The 21,308-nt window shown below is 38.5% G+C and overlaps 1 protein-coding gene across 5 annotated transcripts in view; it reads right to left on the bottom strand.

Moving 5' to 3' along the window:
- SLC2A9 (solute carrier family 2 member 9) overlaps positions 1-21,308 on the bottom strand; it is a 130,374-nt gene that overhangs the window by 56,246 nt on the left and 52,820 nt on the right. For all 5 annotated transcript variants that reach the window (XR_014183846.1, XR_014183847.1, XR_014183848.1 and 2 more), the window contains 2 exons: positions 16,937-17,124; positions 10,797-10,907 (listed from right to left, as the gene is read on the bottom strand). Coding sequence is in view for 2 of the 5 variants with exons in the window: in XM_082050487.1 (XP_081906613.1) it covers positions 10,797-10,907; positions 16,937-17,124 (299 nt within the window). In the remaining 3 variants the exon portion in view is untranslated. The remainder of the gene's footprint in view (positions 1-10,796; positions 10,908-16,936; positions 17,125-21,308) is intronic.

Raw genomic sequence — 21,308 nt, 5'->3', positions numbered from 1 at the left:
TAAGAAGAATGTACAACTGGTAAATTCAACTTTAATACTGTTAGCATGGTAGGTTTCAAAGCTACTTCTACATTAAACTTCTTCCATAACAATTTAATAGTAAAACACGGACTGTATATCAGCTATATTAAAATAATCAATATGATGATAACTACAAGAGGCTTGGTTGGGGCTTTGTTGTTGTTGTTATTTATGGGTTTGTGGGTTTTTCAGGGGAGAAATAACTCTACACTGGTTGAACTGCTTACAAATTCGCACCAAATCAGTATAAAGGTGTTCTCAAAATATGTAATTTTTAAATGTCAGAAGTTCGAACATTTTCCACATTTCTTAATTTCAAGTTCTTCCTGAATTTAAGCTTAAAAGGCTTAAAATTTAAGCATAAAAACTTTTTAGCATAGATTAAATATATTTTTATTAATCTGAAATTTATTTTAAATTTATTTTTTGTCCAAACACAGAAAACACATTTACTCATGATATAGGATGGTTAATGTAACTGGAATAGCAAGATAAAACAAATCCACCTGTCAGAAAACTTTGCTCAGATGGGGGTTTGTAACACTGATACTTGCGCACTCACGTACATTTTGAATCTATATGTAACACCTGAAGATAAATCAACTTCCTTAAATGTAATCACAAAATCTGAATACTTATCTGCTAGAGAAGAACACAAAAGATTCTTAAAAAGCTGTAACATGGAACTGTCTTGTCTTTGCTAGTGTGACTCACTAAAATGGGTTCATACATACATACATCAGGTCATAATATTTAGTAGTACTGTTCCTGTTGATAACTACTGGAACTGCTAATTACAATTGGCTTGCTTATGAGAAAGATAAAACAATTTCATGAAGCCTGAAATGTATCACTTCAAATAACCTGAAATCATAATCACACAACTGTTTGCCACATCATTATTTACACGAGACTGAAGTCCCGCTTTCACACCTCCCTTGAGGAAAAGACAAAACGAGTAAGTAAGATGAAATCCTGAGCAATACCCTTAATTCTGGGAGAGGATGCACACCGTTCCACTGTAAGCATCTAGAAGAGACGTGTTAAAGGAAAGTACAAAGTCACCCACAGAAGAAACGCCTGGTGTGGCAAGAGCTTCTCCTACACCATCAGGGTCACTGGCAGATTTTAGGACAGGCTGCAAAACCCACCAACCCTGCACCCCACTGAGCTGGACTTCCACACCAGAGATACGCACCGTGACACTACAGAACTCGGAAAGCAGCTCTGGAGCAAGCTTTAGCGTTATTTCTTTAAATGAAGAAATATACTCATTTTGACAGCTTCCACAGCTTCCATAATAGAATTGATTTCAGAGCCATGTTTAAAATAGACTCGCACTGATGTTATTAACATTTCACATTGTGCTCACGGGGTCCAAATGTTCCAAAATTACAAGTGCTGCACTGTCAAAACCTCTATAAGATGCCAAGTGTTTTCCAGGATGATTAATGAATCCATCTTGCAAACACATGCGGCCACACATACACTTAACCAAGAGACATTTTTTATGGCTATGAGTGATGAAAAGTTATCTGCAGTAGATGCTGCACATGTAATTTGACATACCAGGTAATTTCCCTCATTTTTTTCAATTCTGGATTGGTGGCCATGATTAAACAATCTTGATGTTACACCAGCTGGCAGGTTTTGTATTAAAACAGGGTAAGGGATGCATGTTTCTTGTATAAGATGGCTCTCGTACAAAGCAAAACATGGGGGAAAAAAGTCCTAGAGGAGTGTATGCACTTGTGCTTACATGCATTGAGAATAAGTAGTCTGGACATATTTGGGCAAAACTATGTGGGCTGGTAAGGAACTCTCAGTTTTAACTGAGAGCAGCCACATACAATACAGTTACAGCAGATCTGTGGGCTCCATATTCTTTTTACAGAAAAGAATAATAATTTCTAATACATTTAAATTATTTTTATTCAGAGAAAATTCAGGATGAAATAAAGCAAATCCATGTGCAGTCATTCTTTTCCCTGAGCTGATGCCAGATTTCCCAAGCATTCATCATTGCTATTTATTTAATACAGTAGCAATGAGGAACTCAAATGCTTCAGCTTCTGGGCATTCCCTGCAGTTTCTGCCACAAAGAATTTACAATTACAATTACAATTCTTGTGATTTATGGAATGGACCAACTTTGTTCACTGGAAAAAATAAGCAGCGATTTTGTCCTTATTCACAGGGATACCATGATGCACCAGAATTGCTGGGAATTCTATAATCATTTTCAAATTTGATACAAAGTTAAGTACGCTGACAACACTAACAAATCTAGGAAATACAGACTCAGAAGGTTTCTCAATTAGACATGATTAACTTGTACAGTTATGGGGAGAGAAATGCTCACTTCCATTTTAAAGCTAAGGACACCTCTAATTTGTTCAAATGTGTGACCTACCTCTTGGCCCACCAGTCCCTGCTGAAATAGGATACTACGCAGAATCAAGCTCAGGAAAAGCCAGGTGCAAGAGTCAAAAACATGGTCCCTACCTGTTAATAAATTACAAAGCTGTGGTCTCATGAAAGGCAGCATTTGCGTTTGCAAAGACATGGGTCTGTGGCTTTGCTGGGCAGGAGGCAATGAAGAAACATCCCAGCGCCCATTAGCAGATCCCACAATAGAAAAGCCTCTCAGGAAGCACCATCTTTCATAAAGGCCAAAAAGGTTTTTTGAATCATTTAAGTCTACAGTATTTCTAACTAAAAATTATTTTATTTTTGAGGATTTCTTAATAAAACTTATGATAATAAATCAGTACCTCAAACTTCTCTGAATTGTTCGTTCTTTTCTTGATTGGAAAAAAAGCTCAGAAAAACTCTGAAGTTTCAGTAAATACTTGAAAAGAAAGGTCTAACGTCTTATGTAACAGCAAGTTTCCCTGGTGAAAAAATGCTGGTTTTGATGTTATAAACAGACAACAACTTCATTTTTAGTTATGATTATAAAGACCCAAAACTTGTTAACTTGAGAAATCACTAAGACGCTTATGACTCATAAGAAGTGGAAGATGATTCACCAGTTTTCAGGTATTTATAGTTCTGAATGCTTCACTGCTATGCACTGATAACTGTTACCTATTGAAGACCTAAAGTCAAAACACACTATATGGTAGAGTAAATGAAATAAGAAGAAATCAGTATACGCACAAGTAGAGTCAAAAAAAGAATCTTACAACTGTTTTCTGTGATAGCACACTGAGTTATTTGCCAAATTGTGTGGGCTAATACTTGTTTATGTGTGATCATAAACATACATTCATAGAAGCCTATACTCAGTCATGGTAATTAACACAGCTAAAATTACTGAAGATGCGTAAAAAACTATTGCAACCAAAATTCAACAGAAACGTTTGGTGATAACAAGGCAACTGATACACAAACTCAGTTAATAGTTCACACAACTTACTTTTGTCTTGCAGGAAACACTTGTGAATAAAGTTAAAAAGGCAAATGTCAACCTTTTCACTTGAGTCAGCTGCAGTTACCGAGGCTGACATAGTGAAAGCAGAGCGCATTAAAAAAGATCAGACAAGCTTCTCTGGATAAAATGAATTTGTGAGTTCCACAGCCCAGATGGGAGGTCACTGAATGCTATTCCCTGCTTATTTGCTGGCCCTAAATTATGCTAAGAAAACCTTAACAGATCTTTTTGACGTCTCAGATCTGTGAAGAAGCTTGATCTGTATGCTAACGTCAAGACTAGCCACGCTTTTTTTCTCCTGTGTTTTGGATATACGTCTGAGTAACACCGTACATCTAGATTCAGGCTTAATGTAACAAGCTTACTCTACGTTATTTCCATTTTAAATAGCAGGATTAAAATGGATAATCACATTTATATCACTGTCATATCTATTTATGACACAATGTGTAGTATCTTGCATCCAGGAAAAGAAGAGGAAAGGAACACTGAAGGTTACAGATAGGGTTTTTGATTCATATTGTTAAATATATCCATTTGTCTACTGTATGAATTATACTGTTGTAAAACAAAGAAAGAAGTTATTTTATTTAAGTACCTAAACTGGAATTTAGAGGCCTAGTGCCAAGTTTGACCACATAAGCATAAACCTTAAATAACTCTGGCTACCCTGGCTCTCACATCAGTTTGCCTGTATCTGTGTTAAAGTCACAACAGCGTGAGATCCTACAAATTTTCTGTAAGTACCAGGCTAGAGATTACTATCAGCAAAGGGTGGAATTGATTGTTAAATTTCTAAGCTCAATCTGAACTATTTTGCAGTAAAGCATCCTTAATCAGCTTCACTTGGCAGTAAAATTTTCCATTCATGAAGAAGGGTCTCCACACTCAATGCCTGCCAGACCAGCATGACGAAGACGCAGCCCAGTTTCCAGGAGGATCTGTGCCATGATCTTGCTGGGCACAGAGGTGAGACTGACTGGCCCATAGTTCCCCAGGTCTTTCTTTTTTAAAAATGGAGGTTATATTTTCCCTTTTCCAGTCAGTGTGAACTTCACTAGACTGCCACAACTTCTCAAATATGATGGATAGTGGCTTGACAACTTCATCCACCCTCAGGACCCACGGATGCATCACATTAGGTCCCATGGACTTGTGCACCTTCAGGTGCCTTAGATGGTCTCAAACCTGATCTCTTACAGTGGATGGTTCTCCATAGTCCCAGTCCCTGCCTTTGCCTTCTACAACTTGGGCAGTGTGGCTAGAGCACTTGCTGGTGAAGAATGAGGCAAAAAAAGTAATTGAGTACCTCAGCCTTCTCCATATCCTGAGTAACTAGGTCTCCCATTTCCTCCTGGAGAGGGCCAACATTTTCCCTAGTCTTCCTTTTTTCACCAGCATACCTCTAGAAGTTTTTCTTGTTGCCATTGATGTCCCTGGCCAGGTTTAATTTTATCAGGGCTTTAGCTTTCCTAACCTGATCCCTGGCTGCTCACACAATATCTCTGTATTCCTCCCACGCTACCTGTCCTTGCTTCCACCCTCTGCAGGCTTTCTTTTTCTGTTTGAGTTTGCCCAGGACCTTCTTGTTCACCCGTGCAGGCCTCCTGGCCTTTTTGCCTGACTTCCTTCTTGTTAGAATGCATCACTCCTGAGCTTGGATGAGGTGATCCCTGAATATTAACCAGCTCTCTTGGGCCCCTCCTCCCCGCCCTGGGCTTTATCCCATGTTACTCTACCAAGCAGACCCCTGAAGTGGCCGAAGTCTGCTCTCTTGAAATCCAGGGTAGTGAGCTTGCTGTGCACCCTCCTCCCTGCTATAAGGATCTTGAACTACACCATTTCATGGTCACTGCAGCCAAGGCTGCCCTTGAGCTCTACATTGGATTGCTTCTGCCTCTAATAGCACAGCCTGGGAAGCTGCTTGGTCAGTATCACTTTTTTGTACTGGTGATTCTTTCTGTTCACATTTTGCCCAGTACAGTGACATAAATCTGAGTATTTTTCCACTCACAAATTTGCTCCACAAAGATTGCACACACATTTGAGATATGAAATGACGATGAATTTGGGACTAGGGAGTAATTAGTGACATGCTGCATCTAAAAGAATTCAGTATCTTATATTCCAAATGAACCACCAAGTATTTTTTTTTATTCCAATTATTAGACACACTTGGCAGTGCTTTAGTAATACTGAGCAAAGTGTATGTAAATCATCTAAAAATTCACGCAAGTGAAAATTTTGTATCGGCAAAACAAATCAGTGTGGCAGGCAATTTTGGAAGCCAACTGTTTGCTCATGTAGGCAACTATTTATGGCCTCTTAAAATTAAAAATTATGAACTGCATAAATACTTCTCTTGGATAAAATTAATGGTCTTCAGTGCCAGGTAACTTTTTCCCCAAAATCAATATGCAGTAGCATATTCACTAAGGACTGCTTTTTCATCTCGCAATTCATTAGTTAAAATTTAATGAAAATCCCATAAATCTTGTGAGTAGATGGCAATGTCTGAGAGTACTGGATCTGGGCAGGTGAAGAACTTGCCTTCTGTTATGCAGGGAGAAGGAAAACAGGGTCTGGATTTCATTCACCCCAAAATACTAGGACAAATTATTAACTGATCAAACAGTCTGACAGCAGCTAGAGGAGACTAAGGTGATGAGAACAGTCAAAACAGATCCGCTCCATGCAGACTGGTGCAACTTCTTTCACTGTCAGGGAGGAAGCTGAGTTGATAGAAAGAAAATTAAAAACAAGATAGATTTTGACTTCATTAAGCCTTTTGTCACAGTTCCACATGACATTTTGTATTTGTGCATATAATTTTTTCCTTCCCAAAGTGCAGTACCTTTCCTTACTGAATTTCATCTTACTGATTTCAGACCACCTGTCCAATTTCTTACGATCTTCCATAGTTCTTGCAAATATTTTTGAGTTTCTCCCTTTGCAAAGTTCAGATGATATAGTTAATTATGAAAGGCTCTTTATTACCTCTCCCATATTATTAATGGATATTTTTATGATTAATTGACCCATGGCAAACCATCACAGAATCTGACTTGATATTTCTTTGTATAACAGTGAAGGATTGATTGCTACTTTCCAATAATAGTTTTACAGTTAGCTGAGCATCTACACTGTTAGCATTTCATCCAGCCCACACCTACTGTATCTTTTTCATATAATATGTAGTTAAACTGTGAAATTCACTGCTTTAGGATGCTGTGCATTCTGAAAAGTAACTACACAAATTCAAAGAAAATATCATAGATACTGAAGACCAAGATATTACTTTCTAATTCAGGTATTCCTTCATCAACAGCTTGTCAGGATGACAGGAGCAAAAGGGGAAAATGCCATGTTTGCTCCTCTCTTGCACACTCCTCTACTTACAGCCTAATGTGGATTATGGGTAGGTGAAGGCTGATTCTGACCTAATGTGAACTGTACTAAAAGTCTTACTAAAAATCAGATTATAGCAAAACCTCTTATGAACCCTCAAGATTAAAGTATTCATCACCCCATTTTTTCCATGTGCTATGATTGGCTGTCACTGGAATGTATTTCTTCTTATTCTGACCCCAGTGGAGCCTCAGAGTTTCAACAAACATAGCTTGGATTATGCTTTGGGTACCATGGAGGAAATGTGTTAGGGATGAGAACACCTGTTGAAGTGTCTGGAGTCCCCTTAAGATGTGCCATGCCCTAAGCAAGGAATCCCTTCTTGTATGTTAAGATCTATTAACTAACATTAAAAGAAACACAGAACAAGTCTCAGAGCCCTTTCTCGTGACATCCCAAACCAGAATCATCTCACCTAAGAAAGTTGGCTTCCTTGACTTCTGTGTGATACTGCAAAAGATTTTCTACAGTCTTTTGTGGTCTACTACTGAATTGTGTTTTAACTCATTGTCACAGGCTTTGGAAGGCACATTAGTAACACGTTGATGCATCACCTTCTGGGAAATGCTTAAGGCATAATCTTCTCAATATAGTCATAGCTAGTCTCCTGTGAACATTATATAAAGACCAAATGTGGTGCCACAGATGGCAAAATTGGATGTGGGATGCTTAATTTGAATAACATTCAATTTTATTCTTTTATTTATCTTTTCACACATTTACTTTTGTCTCCCTTTCCATTCAGCCTGTTGCCTTGTCAAAGAAATGCACTGGCAAATTGTTCTTTCTGTCCACTAAGAGTAACACAACAATTAAATTAACCTCAATTACTACAAATTACAAAAAAGCCACAGTAACCAGTCTTACTAAAGAAAAACTAAGTTTGTGGATTCCTCTTACTGTAAAATTTAAAGAATAGACTTCTAATAAACACATATTTGCCAGGGAATTATTTAGGTATATTCCATCCTTATTCAAAGCACAGCATCAAGTTAGATGACTTACTGCTGCGACATGCCTGTGAGTAGGAAATCTATGCAGTATTTCATTCCAGAGGATACCAAACTTCTTTGAGAGCAAACTGAAATTGATGGTTCTCTCATTAAAAAGCAACTTGTCTAGCCAGTCCTCTGAACAGAACCTGTGTTCAGTACAGTGGGTGGAGAAGTCTACAAATGACCCAAAACCATACAGAACATGTATATTGTCACCCCAGGGAGAAGCCAGGGCACCAAGTATGCAATGCTACAACACAGGTATTCCATGAAGTAAATTAGGAAGTGATTGTGTAAGCAGGAGTTGCAGCCAAATTATATAGATGACAGGAAAACGATGATGCACATTTCATTTTTCAATGTCTTGTTTACGCAGCTTTTGGTCAAGAGGATGAGGGATGGAGCTGTAGGCAAAGCAGGCTACTAGCAGGCATATCAAGTGATCTGAGAAAATGCACAGCTATAAAAGGGATAGGATGTTGTTTGCCTTTCCTCAAGGACCACATCAACATTATTACTGTTATGCTGCTACTCCCAGAAGACGTGTTAAAGGGTCACTTTCAATTTTTTCCACAGTTTGAATGGTATTTTAGCTCCTAAATACTATTTTCCTTCTCTGTGAACTATATCTATTTCAATAGTTTCCTTTAGCATTCATATGGGGCTCATCAGTGGATGAACCCCCAAGTATTCTCACTGAGGCACAAAGTTTCATGATCACCCAACATATGCGTAATGATCGGAGATGGTACATGATTTTATTGTGGACTCTCCAATAGCTGATTCATTTATTATACAAGAAAAAAACCTCTACTTCTATTACTGATAGGAGTATCTACTAAAATCCCGGCATTTATTGCTAGTAAAATCTGGTTTCTGCTAGCAAGTACAATATATAAAAAAGTACCAGGAAATTTAAGTTCTCCTCTCACTTTCTCCTGCTTCTTCCATTCTTCCCTCTAAGTAGTAGGTAAGACGTGCACTTGAGTTAATATTTAATGCTGTCAAATACATTAAAAAAAAGGGGACAAAAAGAGCAGCAGAGAGGCTGGGAATGGGAGGAACTCCCCCTCCTTAGCTGGGCATGAAAAAAATTCAGAGGAATTTACTTGTAAAAATGAGAAGCCACAAAACTTCAATTGAAAAAAACAAATTCATATTGTTCTTCTTTTAAACAGCAGCAATGAAGATCACTGAAATAAAATTAAGGCTACAAAGCAGCATTTCTCTTGAATGGAAAGAGCAAGTCTGAAGGGAGCAAAGATGTCAATACATGAGCATTACCAGAGGAACAGCAAGTGGCTTAAAGAGAAAAAGTGTTAAAAACACTCCTCTTGGGCATAAAAAAGTTACCACACATGCCAGGAACCAAAGCAGACACATGCACCTCGTTATGTATGAACACTGTGCTCTGAATAAGCCCCACAATCTGAGAGCAGAGAGGAACTGAAAAGATGACAGACCCTATTTAGAGAATGGCTTTAATATTACAGAATCATCTCCATATAATTTTCATCTTTTTCCACAAAAAAGAGATGTATTCTTCACCTAAATAACTTGCAGAATTATCACCATTATTTTTACATATATCTTGAACAAAGAAGCATTTCTGCAGTATCACAAAGAAGAAATTGTAAAAGGTAGAGATTTCCATACTTTACTGTTTCCACCTATTAAAAGAATGTCCCTTCAATTAAAGAACAAAAATAAGATGGTTTACCCAAAAATAGATTTGTGGAAATTTACAAAGATCAGAAGAAGAACTTCATGACCTGTGAGAGTCCTTATGTCCTAGACTATAAGAAAATATACTTGATAGCTGGATTTAGTTTAACATTTCATAGGTCACAAGCAGTTGCTCTGCCACTGGAAAGGATTTTTTTGCCAAAACCATTCTTCTGACATTTAAAAATGCTTTTCTGGTGTGTATTGTGCAAATACAGTTGATATAGAATATTATGAAGATAAGGAAAAATTCTAACAAAGAAAGAAGAGAGTGTTTGCTTATTTGCAGCCTTCCATTCCAAAGACCTCTATCATTATTTCTTATTTATTGCAGTGCAAAAAAAAAAAGTATTTCCTTTAGCAATTCATTGTATATTAACCTAATAAAACTCTCAGGTTTAGTTTGCTTATTTAGGGTATATATTTTACTAGTCAGCTTTTCCATTTTGAAATAGGAAAGAAAAAAAATGTGGATGGATCATTTTTTCTATTAACATCTTCCTCTACATTTAGAGTACATTTAGTACACAGCAAAGGTACACGACCTACTCAGGAGCTCTCGTGTTACAAAGGGATGCCCACGTGCCCTCAGTGAATGAGACAGCAGCATTTAACACAACATGGGAGAATCTTGTTCTAGCGAGCTGCCTTACTTCTCCAGCAAGCTGGGTTACAAACATTTACTCCCATATTTTTAAATGGCTGAAGAACTTTCTGTTCATAAGCTGCTATAGAAAATGTGTTATTAAACCATACCATTAAGACATATGGCTATTTCTGTGACCCACACTGAACACACCCAGCTGTGTGATGTCTGAGCCTTCTCCAGCAACACTGCCTGCTGAGATGTGAATAAACTGCTACCAGGTAAAGTCACTCTACCAGGTGAAATCATTTATGAGTTATCACTCAGTATACCTTGGGCCTTGCTGTTCCTGCCTTCTTCCTCTTCACTCATACAAAGCACCTCAGGATGTATCAACTTTTTATGCTTCTTTCATAAAACTAAAACTAGACAGCATCTTAAAAAAAAAAAAACCCAAGCTACAAAACTGTTTTAGGATTAAACATAGAAATGTTTGCAATTGCTTTAACAATCACTACACTGAATCAGCAATATATTATTCTGTTGATATTTTAATCTGTATAAGGAAATAAAATCAGTAATTAACACACCAAGCATGTTAATGAATTTTTATAACCATACTTACAGAAAAAACAGCAGCCAGAGTCTCAACAGCACCAGTACTTAGAGTAACATAGGGGATTGTTTCATGATTGATCCCAGCTTCACTGAAAATGTTGTTTGTGTAGTACCAGATCTGTATCAGAGAGAAGAAAACAAGTTATTAATCATTATGGCTTGAACTACAATATATCAGTATTCAGTTCAAACATCTGATCTGCCAGAGACCAGACTTGTTAAAACACTGAGCACTCCTGAATGACCGAGAGCTGGGCAGGACAACAAATGAAGGGAAGGTGCGAATTTCAGGTGGATTAGTTACACAGCCACGCTATACTTCTGCTTGCAGACCCAGGCAGAATTACAAGCAGCTTTAACTCAATTTAGCTTAATTCACTTTAGGAGTAAATCAAAGAAACTCACTTTAAGCTTGAACAAGAGGATACAAATAGGTTTCATGTGGCTGAGCCACACTGCTAGAAAAGCAGGTTTGGGTGGCTTTACGGAATACTTCAGCGGCATGTGACAAGAGGAGAGAACAGGAAAGAGATGCTGAGAGGCACTGCAGAAACTGGTCCTTTTGGGACAGAACGTGTGAGACTTATCTCACTGGAACTGCACTGCAGTGTGGACATCTGCAGTCAAGCCATCACCCTCATCTCTCTATAATCAACAGAAAGAAAAGATGCTTTTAGAGTCAGAGTTGCTTGGTGAAAAGTGAAAAGCTGCTTTTAGGATGAAATTAATTATAGGCTATAAGGAGCTGTCATTAATGGACAGAAAGCCAAGGTGCACAGGGTTACTAGCTTAGAAAAAGTCATTCATGTTTGGTCAGCAAAACCATATCCAGTGGTGACAACATCCAGACAGAGAATATGTATCAGTAACACTCTAAAATAGCAAGTCTGGTAAGTATCAGAGCACCATGCACATCATAAATAAAGTTTGAAAATCACATAATCTTTATGTTGGACTCAGGTGACAGCAAAGAACTAGCCAAATATTTGGGTTGCCAAAAGCATACAAGGAGAGACTACCTTGGAGAGAGAAAAGATAACTGATTTACTAGAGAAGGGAAAAATAATAGAACCAACTGATTATCAGGAGACAAAAAAGAGTTCTGAATGATAGCTGATCACCTGTGATGACAAAACTGAAAGCCAGAAATAATGATGGCACCAAACAAAAAAGCAGCAATGATATTTTTTTTCCCGTATGCTGTCCATGTCACAAGCCCTAACAGGGCAAGCACTGCTAAAGACAAGGCTTGTCTGATGAATGGAAGTGTTTGATAGCATGAGGAAAGCCCTGCTGCCCGTCAGCATACTGTGCACATGCTGCATCTGTTCATCAAGCTACTAACCCAGGAGCTTTGTAAAAACAAAAAAGTAATTCTAAATTCCCAACTAGCCCTTCAGCAAAGCTGCTTGTCCCAGACCAAAGAAGAAACTCCAGCTCATCTCAAATAAAGTACCAAGGACTAAAACGTCACCTATATCACCTTAGAGATAAATAGAAGCTGACTGAAGGCTTTTATGCCTACTGCTGGCACATCAGCTCTCACCAGAATAGATGCAGTGACAATAAGTGATAGCAGCAAACCTCTCTATATGAAGCCATCTGCCTTGATATGGCATGCACTGGTGTTAACCGTGCATTTCATTGGCCTCCTGATACAGAGCACACACTGAAACAAAACCAAGGATCAGCTCCCAATTCCCTTTGAAATGTCTATGCCCACTCATAAATATTTTGGGGCCCAGTACCCTGACAACCTATTCACCTCCCATACCCCTGGCACAGTATGTAAGGAAAACAAGGTAGCACAAAACTGTGACAAAAGTAATTTTTTTCTCCATATTACAGGTTACAAGATTGAAAAATTCAATGTGATAATGCAGGTATGTAGACCTTTAAAGAGAAGAAAGAGGCCAAAGATTCACCTAAGTAGGCAACTGCTGAATGCAATTTGCCAAAACGTAACAACTAGAACACAAGATGTGTTTTTACAGAGGAGCATGACTGACCATTGATGGTGAGAGTGGTAGTAACTCAGCTATATTAGTGGTAGTTACACCGCTAGATTAAAAACTGGTAGAGCAAAGACAGGATGAGGTTCACTGACTTATTAGTCTCTATAGCAGCACAAATATATATTAGGGTAAAAATTAACATGATATACACATTTCAAAACAATAAAAGTGCATATTTTCCGGCCTGTGTATCATTAAACAAGGAAATGTATTGCTCTAGGATATTACTAGGACAAACTTACTAGGCTAATGATGACTACTTAAGTTATTTTTATAACATGGGTTTTGTTAGCTAGTGATTTCTATAGCTAACAAAATTAGCTGATGATTGGACTAAAAGTTTTGGAATGTGAGAGCTGTGGAAAAAGGGTCAGAAGGTCCAAAACCCCAAAAACAACTACTGTCAGGTCCAAATCAACACATGGACATCTGACTTCCAACGTCCATGGCGGCTTGCTGTTGCTTCACAGATTGAAGTAAAACTTCCCCACTTTGGTCCCTTTGTTTAACTGTATCTCTGCAGTCCGATCTCTGCGAGTTTGGAGGCAACATTTTAGCATTTTTGTCTGTAGATTACAGTCAGCTTCATGAAAGTTGTTTACTTTACTTATCATAAGTATTTACTCCTACAAGGTCTTGGCTTAAAGTGGCATGCAGTGTATGTTATCACTGGTGTTCCCAAACCTACTCATGCCATTGACCCTTCTAGCACTGACTCAGTTTTCCAGTTCTTTTATTTCTCAGCCAGCTCCCTACATGCATGTCTTCCCAAGAAATTTAACTCTTCAATAGCAAAAGAAAGCAACAAAAAAAATGATGGGCAGCAACGCGGACACATAGTGTCTTGCACATAGCCTACTCATTCACCCCTTTCTACACTGCCTGATGCCAGGTCTTCTCCATAACAAGTGTGAAAAGCAAAGTATGGTTTTTTGCACACTGAAAACATACATTGCTGCATGGACTCCCCATCCCCAGCATGATTCCTTGGCATTTCTTTGCCATTTGAAATACAGCCTTCTGCCTTAACGACAGACCCCACAGAAGCCAAGGGATCCCACTTTGGGAATGACCTTCTTAAAGCAGTATGCAGTACAGTATATTTCCTGACATAAAAAAGCATAAAGTTCATCAATGAGAACTTCACTGTAGTGTCATGTCTTCTTTAGAACTGAGATACAATAGTGGCAGGTAAAGAAATTTATTATGGATGGTATGTATCATGGATAAATTTTATCAGATGAAAAGATACTAATATATTTCCATTTATTTACGTCAATTTAGGTCAGACTGCCTGGTATTTTATTATAATTGAATACATTAATATTATCAGGGTTTCACCATGATTTCTGTTCTATGTGGAAACCAACAAATGTACTGGTTTTAAGCAAAATAGGGGGTTTTTGTGTGAAGCAAGAGCCTTAAAAGGAAGCAAGTGTTCTTAGATACCAGCAGAATGATTACAGAAGTCTGCCAGTTGGTAATTTCCCCAGAGAGCGACCTGAGACTTTCACCTGAAAGAAGTCCAGCTTTCCCATATGCCCTGCCCAGATGGTAATTGTGGAAAAGACCAGACCAACTAATAGGGCACTACAGACAAAGCAAATGATGCGAGCTGTGAGTTAAAAGGAAGCGTCTGCAGCCAGTCAACCCTTGCTGATGCAGGCCCACACCCAGCAGGCTGGACCAGATACAGCCAGGCAAAACAAGACCTGCGTTCAGCAGTATCTGTCACACCTGTACCCATCTTCTAATCTCTGAGCTTCAGGTGACTTGGGCAAGATCAGCCAGGAAAGCCACGCAAGAGACAAGGAATTGAAACCCGGTCTCTTAATCAAGTGGTCCAGCTGTTTCCCTTGACCTCTCTTACAATTTGCTTATTTTTACTATTAACTATTGATATTAACTATTTAAGTAATCAACTTCAGAATGCAAATTTTGTGGGAATAATTTTTTTTCATGTTTAGTGGCCTTGCATTGGAGGAGAAACAAAGTAATTGTAAAAAAAAGCTAAGGCCGGAAACAGCCAACCTCACACACAGGTTTCCTGACACAGACAGTTTTTCTGAGGCATATTTTCAGAAAGTGCCCCCCCAGTGGCACTTTAAAACAACTCTAGCATCCATTTTGGACTGGACATCTCTCACTTTCCCCCAGTGCCCCCACTCAAGCTATGTGTGGTTTTGCTCTCCCAGAGAATACTAAACAATTTCTGTCATTTTAATAAATGTCCTCAAAGCCACAAAACTCTCCTCTTTCCCTTGAAAATTTAGCTGTGATCTTTTTTTTCTTTAGGTGTTGTGCTTCATTATTTGAGCAGTCTGTTTCTTACTATAAGTGTCATGTTATTTCACTTAAGACATTGATAAATCCTAGAAAGACAGGATGACAAGATAATTCCATTTCTTTTCTTAAAAAAGTATCCACAGCGAGGAACAAAATAGCCTGTCATTAGCACTGAAATCCTACAATTAGAAGAAAATACCACCTATACAAATGTTTTTATAGTTTAGCCCACAGTACGAAAAATATTCCAGCTCCCTCCTAGTATTTTGTTAAAAACTTTACAATATCAGAGTTATAATCACATTGATCTTTCAAGTGGTCTTGGACAAATTACTTTGTATTAGGAGTTTTAAAGCTATAGAGATACCTGGAATAAGTCTGAACTAGTTAGCTGTCACTGATTAGACCTCTGGCAAAAAAACTAGCTGAAGTATTCTGTAATGCAAAAGGCCTCAGTGAGAAGCTGCATTTGTTGAGCTCCTTTCAGCAGTGATAATATTGCCTTTCCTATATATAAGCAATTAACATCTTTGAACTATAATGAAAACCCCTTTCACTTTGAGGCACTTCATGAAACATTTGTGTTGTCAACATAAAGCATCTAACCCAGATGTCATAAGCTGCAGCAAGGAAAGTTCTGGATGCATATATAGAAAACACTTTTCACAGTGTAAGTAGTGAGAACACCTGGCACAGGCTGCTCAGGGAGGATGCAGATTCTTCAGCCTTGGAGATACTTAAAACTCAAGTGCACAAAGCTCTGAGTAGCCTGAGTCATCCCTGAAGTCAGTCGTGCTCTGGCCAGGGTGTTGCACCCGATGACCTCCAAAGATCCCTTCCAATCTAAATTGACCTGTGACCTTCTCCTTGCCGATGCAATAGGCTCAGACAGATAGAAAAGGAGACTTCAATATCCATTAGACTCAGATACATTAATGGTCAACAGGACTCCTCACTATTGACTGTTTAGTGTCCTTTTTCCTATTTTGCTCCACTTTCCAAGAAAGGTATATTGAAGCACAGCTTATTCTTCAAATTGTATGAAACAACAACAAAAAGTCAAACATCCAGTGCTGTTGGAGCGATAAAGGACTCAGCAAACAATTCGATTCAATGTGAATCATGCTAAAGCCATTTATTACAGAAACAAGCCTCCTTATATATGCAACTATACTCTAATCACGCGTCCACGCTCCAAGCATGGATTCGCTAAATGAGTATTGTGGGCTGTCCATGCACTGGAGTCTCACTGATGATACGTCCGATGATTCACGCCACTCCAGGACCCCGCTGATTGAGGAACGCCCCTCTTTCTCACAGCAGATTCTGTTCTCAGCTTCTTGAAGCGGCCTTGAGATTCCTTTGAGCCTGACTAATTCAGCAACAGATCTTTATCTATCAAAACCCCTCCACACAGTGCAACCTCTTAAAATAACTTACAGGAACTTTTGCTGACTTGAATTAATCCAAGCAGAAATGTCAACTGAAGAGACCAAGTTTACCCAACATGAACAAATATGGGGCACATCAGATCAGACCTTAACTGACCAGAAACAGAGAATGAGTATCAGCAGCTGCACACTCTTTCTTTGCTGATCTGTGCTACCGTTTCATGTATTCCTTCAAAACATAACAAGGCTTACCTCTCTTTTCTGTTTAAAAAAACCCAACGGATACAGCTCTTCATGGACCTCGCCACATGCTGGCATAACTAAACCATTACTAATACGAAACAGTCAAAACCAGAAAGTCACAGAGGTTGCTGAAGGGTATAGTAGAAGCCTTGTGTTACAAAGAAAGAAAGGAGGAGACCAGGAGATGCCATGGCCTGAAGAAGGACACTTACAGCATTCAGCCCACAGAGCTGGTAGCAGCCCATGGTGACAACCACGGTAATGACCTGCCATCGCACAGCGCGGGTTCTCAGGAGCTGAAGTATCGACACTAACTTGGTGTTTCTTTGGACTCGGGACTCTGCCAAAACTTCTTCTACTTCATGAGACACATCATCTTTCCCAAGGAAGGTCCGAAATGCTATAAAGAGAGGAGATGTACTTCAGGTCAGACACTTGGCACTATGTGCATTTATAACAGACTTCTTTGATAGAAATGGAAATGTGTGATACAAACAGGGGACACACATGGGCTACAACTTCAATTATTCTTCTGCCAACAATATCATTCTGCTCTGGTTATGATCTGGCTCATCCCTGCAACTGGTCTCAGAAACTGCAACAAGAATATAAATTATCTGGAACCCCACCAGATCTCTCCTTGTATTATTTCACATACACTCCAGCCTAAGGTCCAGTACAGAGTCAAAACCCTGTGCAATCTGAAAGAAAAAAAAAGTTTAATAGCAAAGCAGCTCTGAACATTATTTGACCTGGCTACTTTTGTACCTAACAATACAGCAGACTTCGTTACCGGAGATAAACTGGATAAGAGAAGTAATAACATTTAAGAATGTACATAAGTCTGGTAAACCAAGAAAAGGCAGACATTTAAAAGGAATAGCTATTACTCTTTGTATCACCTCTTGTTTTTACTAGCAAATAGACAAGAATTCACTTTGTCAAGATTATTAATATTAGCAAGAATTACCCAGAGCAGTTCAAGACTTTCTATTTGTGAATGCTGGAGACATGGGAGTAAATTTACCTGGCAAATATAAACAAACAACCTTGTGGCCCTAGAAAAACATACGATTTAGTATTATATTATTGGACATGAATGACTTACTGAGATATCCTTTGATTGTGAATAATAAAACCTTTCCATCTCACACCTCCTCCAAGAGGTACTACAAACAAATATCTCCTAATGGAGGTGGTGTATCTCCACCAACGTTGTTCTACAGATAACGTATATGCTGATGATACTTTCATCACAATCCCATGAACATACCCCAGGGGTTGGCTTTTTAAGAGGTGTTTACAATGCTCATAATCTTGGAATGACTGCAGAGGAACAATTACATTACACATACCCATGCATCAAGGCTTTGCAACTCAGTGGGATGCTAACTCTAAAAACAAACCTTCACACAGTAGGTCACTTAAAATTGCTATTTTTACTAAGTGAGTAAGTTGATTTAGTTCTCCTACAAGCCAAATCCATTTTTCTTTTATCCACAGCTTTGCACAGTACTGCCTATAAATAAATGACCTTCACATTTTTCAGTAAGTATATGTGCTTTTGCATCATGGAAAGTACTTGAATAGTTAAGAAAGCCAGAGACACTGACTAGTCATGACTAGAACACCTGGATTGCATTTAGGTTTTGAAGTTATAAAATTTCATATTACCTAGGCGGTGAAAAGGCTGAGTAGCACCATTTCAGTGTTGTGAGGGGCAGGTCACACCAATGAACCCGTGGCCTCCCAGGGACATCCTTGTCCATCCCTTTGGCAAGTGCACAACACCGTGCACTCTGCCTGGCTCCCAGTCTGGCGGAACTGCGAACTAACTTGAGCTCTGGGCCAGGATTTTCAGATGCAGTTAGCACTTCTATTGCATTTTAATGGGCTCTACGTGACTCTGCTTAACATGAAGGATGATTTTTTTAAGGGATGAACACTGACCACCTCTGGGTGTTGAGTCAATTTGTAACATTAATTTATTCTGATATCCAGTTTCTCCCTTGGGAGAAGAGAGGTCAGAATTGTTAAAGCCTTCAGAAACAGCATGAGATTTATCTTTTCACACAGGCCTTACAATCAGAAATGAGTTAACAAATTTGGACCTCAAACCCCATAATTTAGGCTGCTGAGTTCTGCCCTTGTGCCACTGCCCACTTGTTATTAAATGACATGCTAAACGCTTGTTAAAATGAGTGTGTTGTATTTAAAGGCTACGATAGGAAACATAAAATTAGAACAACGTGTGCCTATGGCATGTCACAGCCAACGTCTCATTTAAATTATACTTTCTCCTGTATTATTAGAGCACTGATAAAGAAAAATTCAGATAAAGATGAGAATAACCAGATAAATATCACTGTACTCTTCCTTGAAGAGATTCTCTGAGATTTTTAAGCATCTGGTTTATCAGTGTGAATTAGGTCAGTGCACAATTTTATTTATTTTTCCTGTCCTTAGAATCCTCAGCATTCCTGTAGGGCACGCAAGTCAAAAATACAGGTGCAGTCAAGTAAAAAGAAAGCAATCTGTCTTTTCTGCATAAGGGAGCTTGCTATATTTCTAGAGGCACCAGGAAATGAAAAACTGCAATTACCAAAATTACCGAGTACAAGGCAAGAAAAATATATAGACACCTGCCTTCTCTTTCTTCCCTCCTTGGTATTAGGACCAGAGATTTAGATGCCACTAGGAAACTTTGACAGATACTTAAAATTACCAACAAGTCAAGAAATGCTAGGAAAATGCTATGCTACATATGCATAGTTTTGAGTAGACAACACTCAGTCTTCTTGTAAAAACACATTTTCCTGCTACTCAACACATCCTCAATTTTCTTCCATTAACAGTTTGTCAGTACTGTAAGAACCACAATTTTATACATAATTAATGTGGAAATAAATTCTGCATTAGCAGGGAGATGGGAAAACTCAAAGGTCTTTCAACATGTGATGCTCAATTCTATCCATTTTATATTTTAAACCCCTGCATTATTGGCACTGAGAAGCACAGCAGTCGTTCCTCTCCCTGCTGCAATGACTCATTTCCCTCCGTGACTGGCTGCTTCTCTCTATAGGGAAGTTTTATTTCCATGTCACACTTAAAAACACCTAAGGAGTCACAGTTCCAGCAACTTTTAGATTTTTCTTTTTAATTCCCTTCGATCTGAAGGTCCTAGAAGCTCAGCTTTCAAAAGCTGTTGCACTGCCCTTATAAAAGGCAAAAGAAGTGGATGGTTCCATTCAAGGGGCACAGAGATAGGAAAGCCTTCAATTTACACCAGCAGCTTTTATTCTTCTTAGCTAAGCGAAGGTGAAATATTTAAAAGCGGTTCAAAATGTCTCAAATAAATCAGGTTGGTACTGTCTTTAATGCCAATTAGGCCTTTAAAGTAACTGAAGATGGGGACTCAAGAATCCAGCTACATAGGGAATTACTAATTCTTCCTCCACTGTAGTACTTCCACGACTGTGCAAAGAAATCAGCTCTTATTGTAAAGACTGAATTAGCACATAAATTTTGTGAAGACTTTTAAAAGGATCAAAATGCTATTGTGTGGTTTGTAGAACAGAACCAGCCCTGGGCAAGAAGAGGCAGGAAAAGAGACAAGTGCTCACAGGTAGTAGTTTGGGCAATAGGACCTATGCCTTTAAAAAAGAAAAAAAATTAAGATGTGTGAGTATTATCGTCATCTGTTTCCCCCAGAGACATTCACTTTCATTTCACTGATGTTAAAGTATACTAAATGCAGTGTCTTTAACACAAAGATTTGTGTAAGCTCTGCTTCAACAGCATCTCCTTTGGCCACTGTGGGAGGCAGAAAACTGGGCTGCACAGATGCAGTCAAGCATCTCGTGTTAATGCTGGCTGCTGTTCCGGATGGCAGCAGACATATGGGGTGCTTCACTGTTTGCCTCTGCACTTGCAAAAAGTTCACCCAACTTCAATGCTTTTGAATGGGATCTGTAATAATTTCCCTGTAGTAACTTCATACCAATAAAAAAATATTTCACAAAATGAAAAAAGTTATTTTTATATACCACTAATTCTATTAGAGTACTGAATAGCCCAAAGAATAATTTAAATGTACCTTGCTATTAATAGAAGAGATTTAAATAGCTATTTAAATCTAGCAAAATGTTAATTAACTACTAGCATGTAGCATAGCAGAGTTTAAGAATAAATCTCAAATTTGCAATTCCAATTCAGTAAATATAATGGCAAGCAAAAGGCTTTAGGCTTTTCTCATGTGTCACCTCATTCTTCTAAGTAAAGGAACACGCAGATCTTCTGTGAGTTATCACCTTCTATGAGTTTGGGATTACATCTTTACCAGTTCTTATGTCTGGTTTCACAGATATTAAATACAAAATAGGCCTGTTCAGGTTCATTTGAAGCTAGTCAAGAGATAGAGACAAAACAAAACATCCACATGCCACCCTAAAATAACACAAGAATTGGTAAACTGAGTTGTATCAAAGGTTCAGTGAACCAAGTGTCCTTTGTAAAAGACGAGAGGTTTAAGAAAAGCTCAAAAATAAACCAGACACATCACAATCACTCCAGCTTTTGGCAGTC

This window comes from Streptopelia decaocto (assembly GCF_964273445.1).
Source record: "Streptopelia decaocto genome assembly, chromosome: 4".
NCBI lineage: Eukaryota > Metazoa > Chordata > Aves > Columbiformes > Columbidae > Streptopelia > Streptopelia decaocto.
Note: the sequence above shows the minus strand (reverse complement) of the source record. Positions and strands in the feature narration are given on the sequence as shown.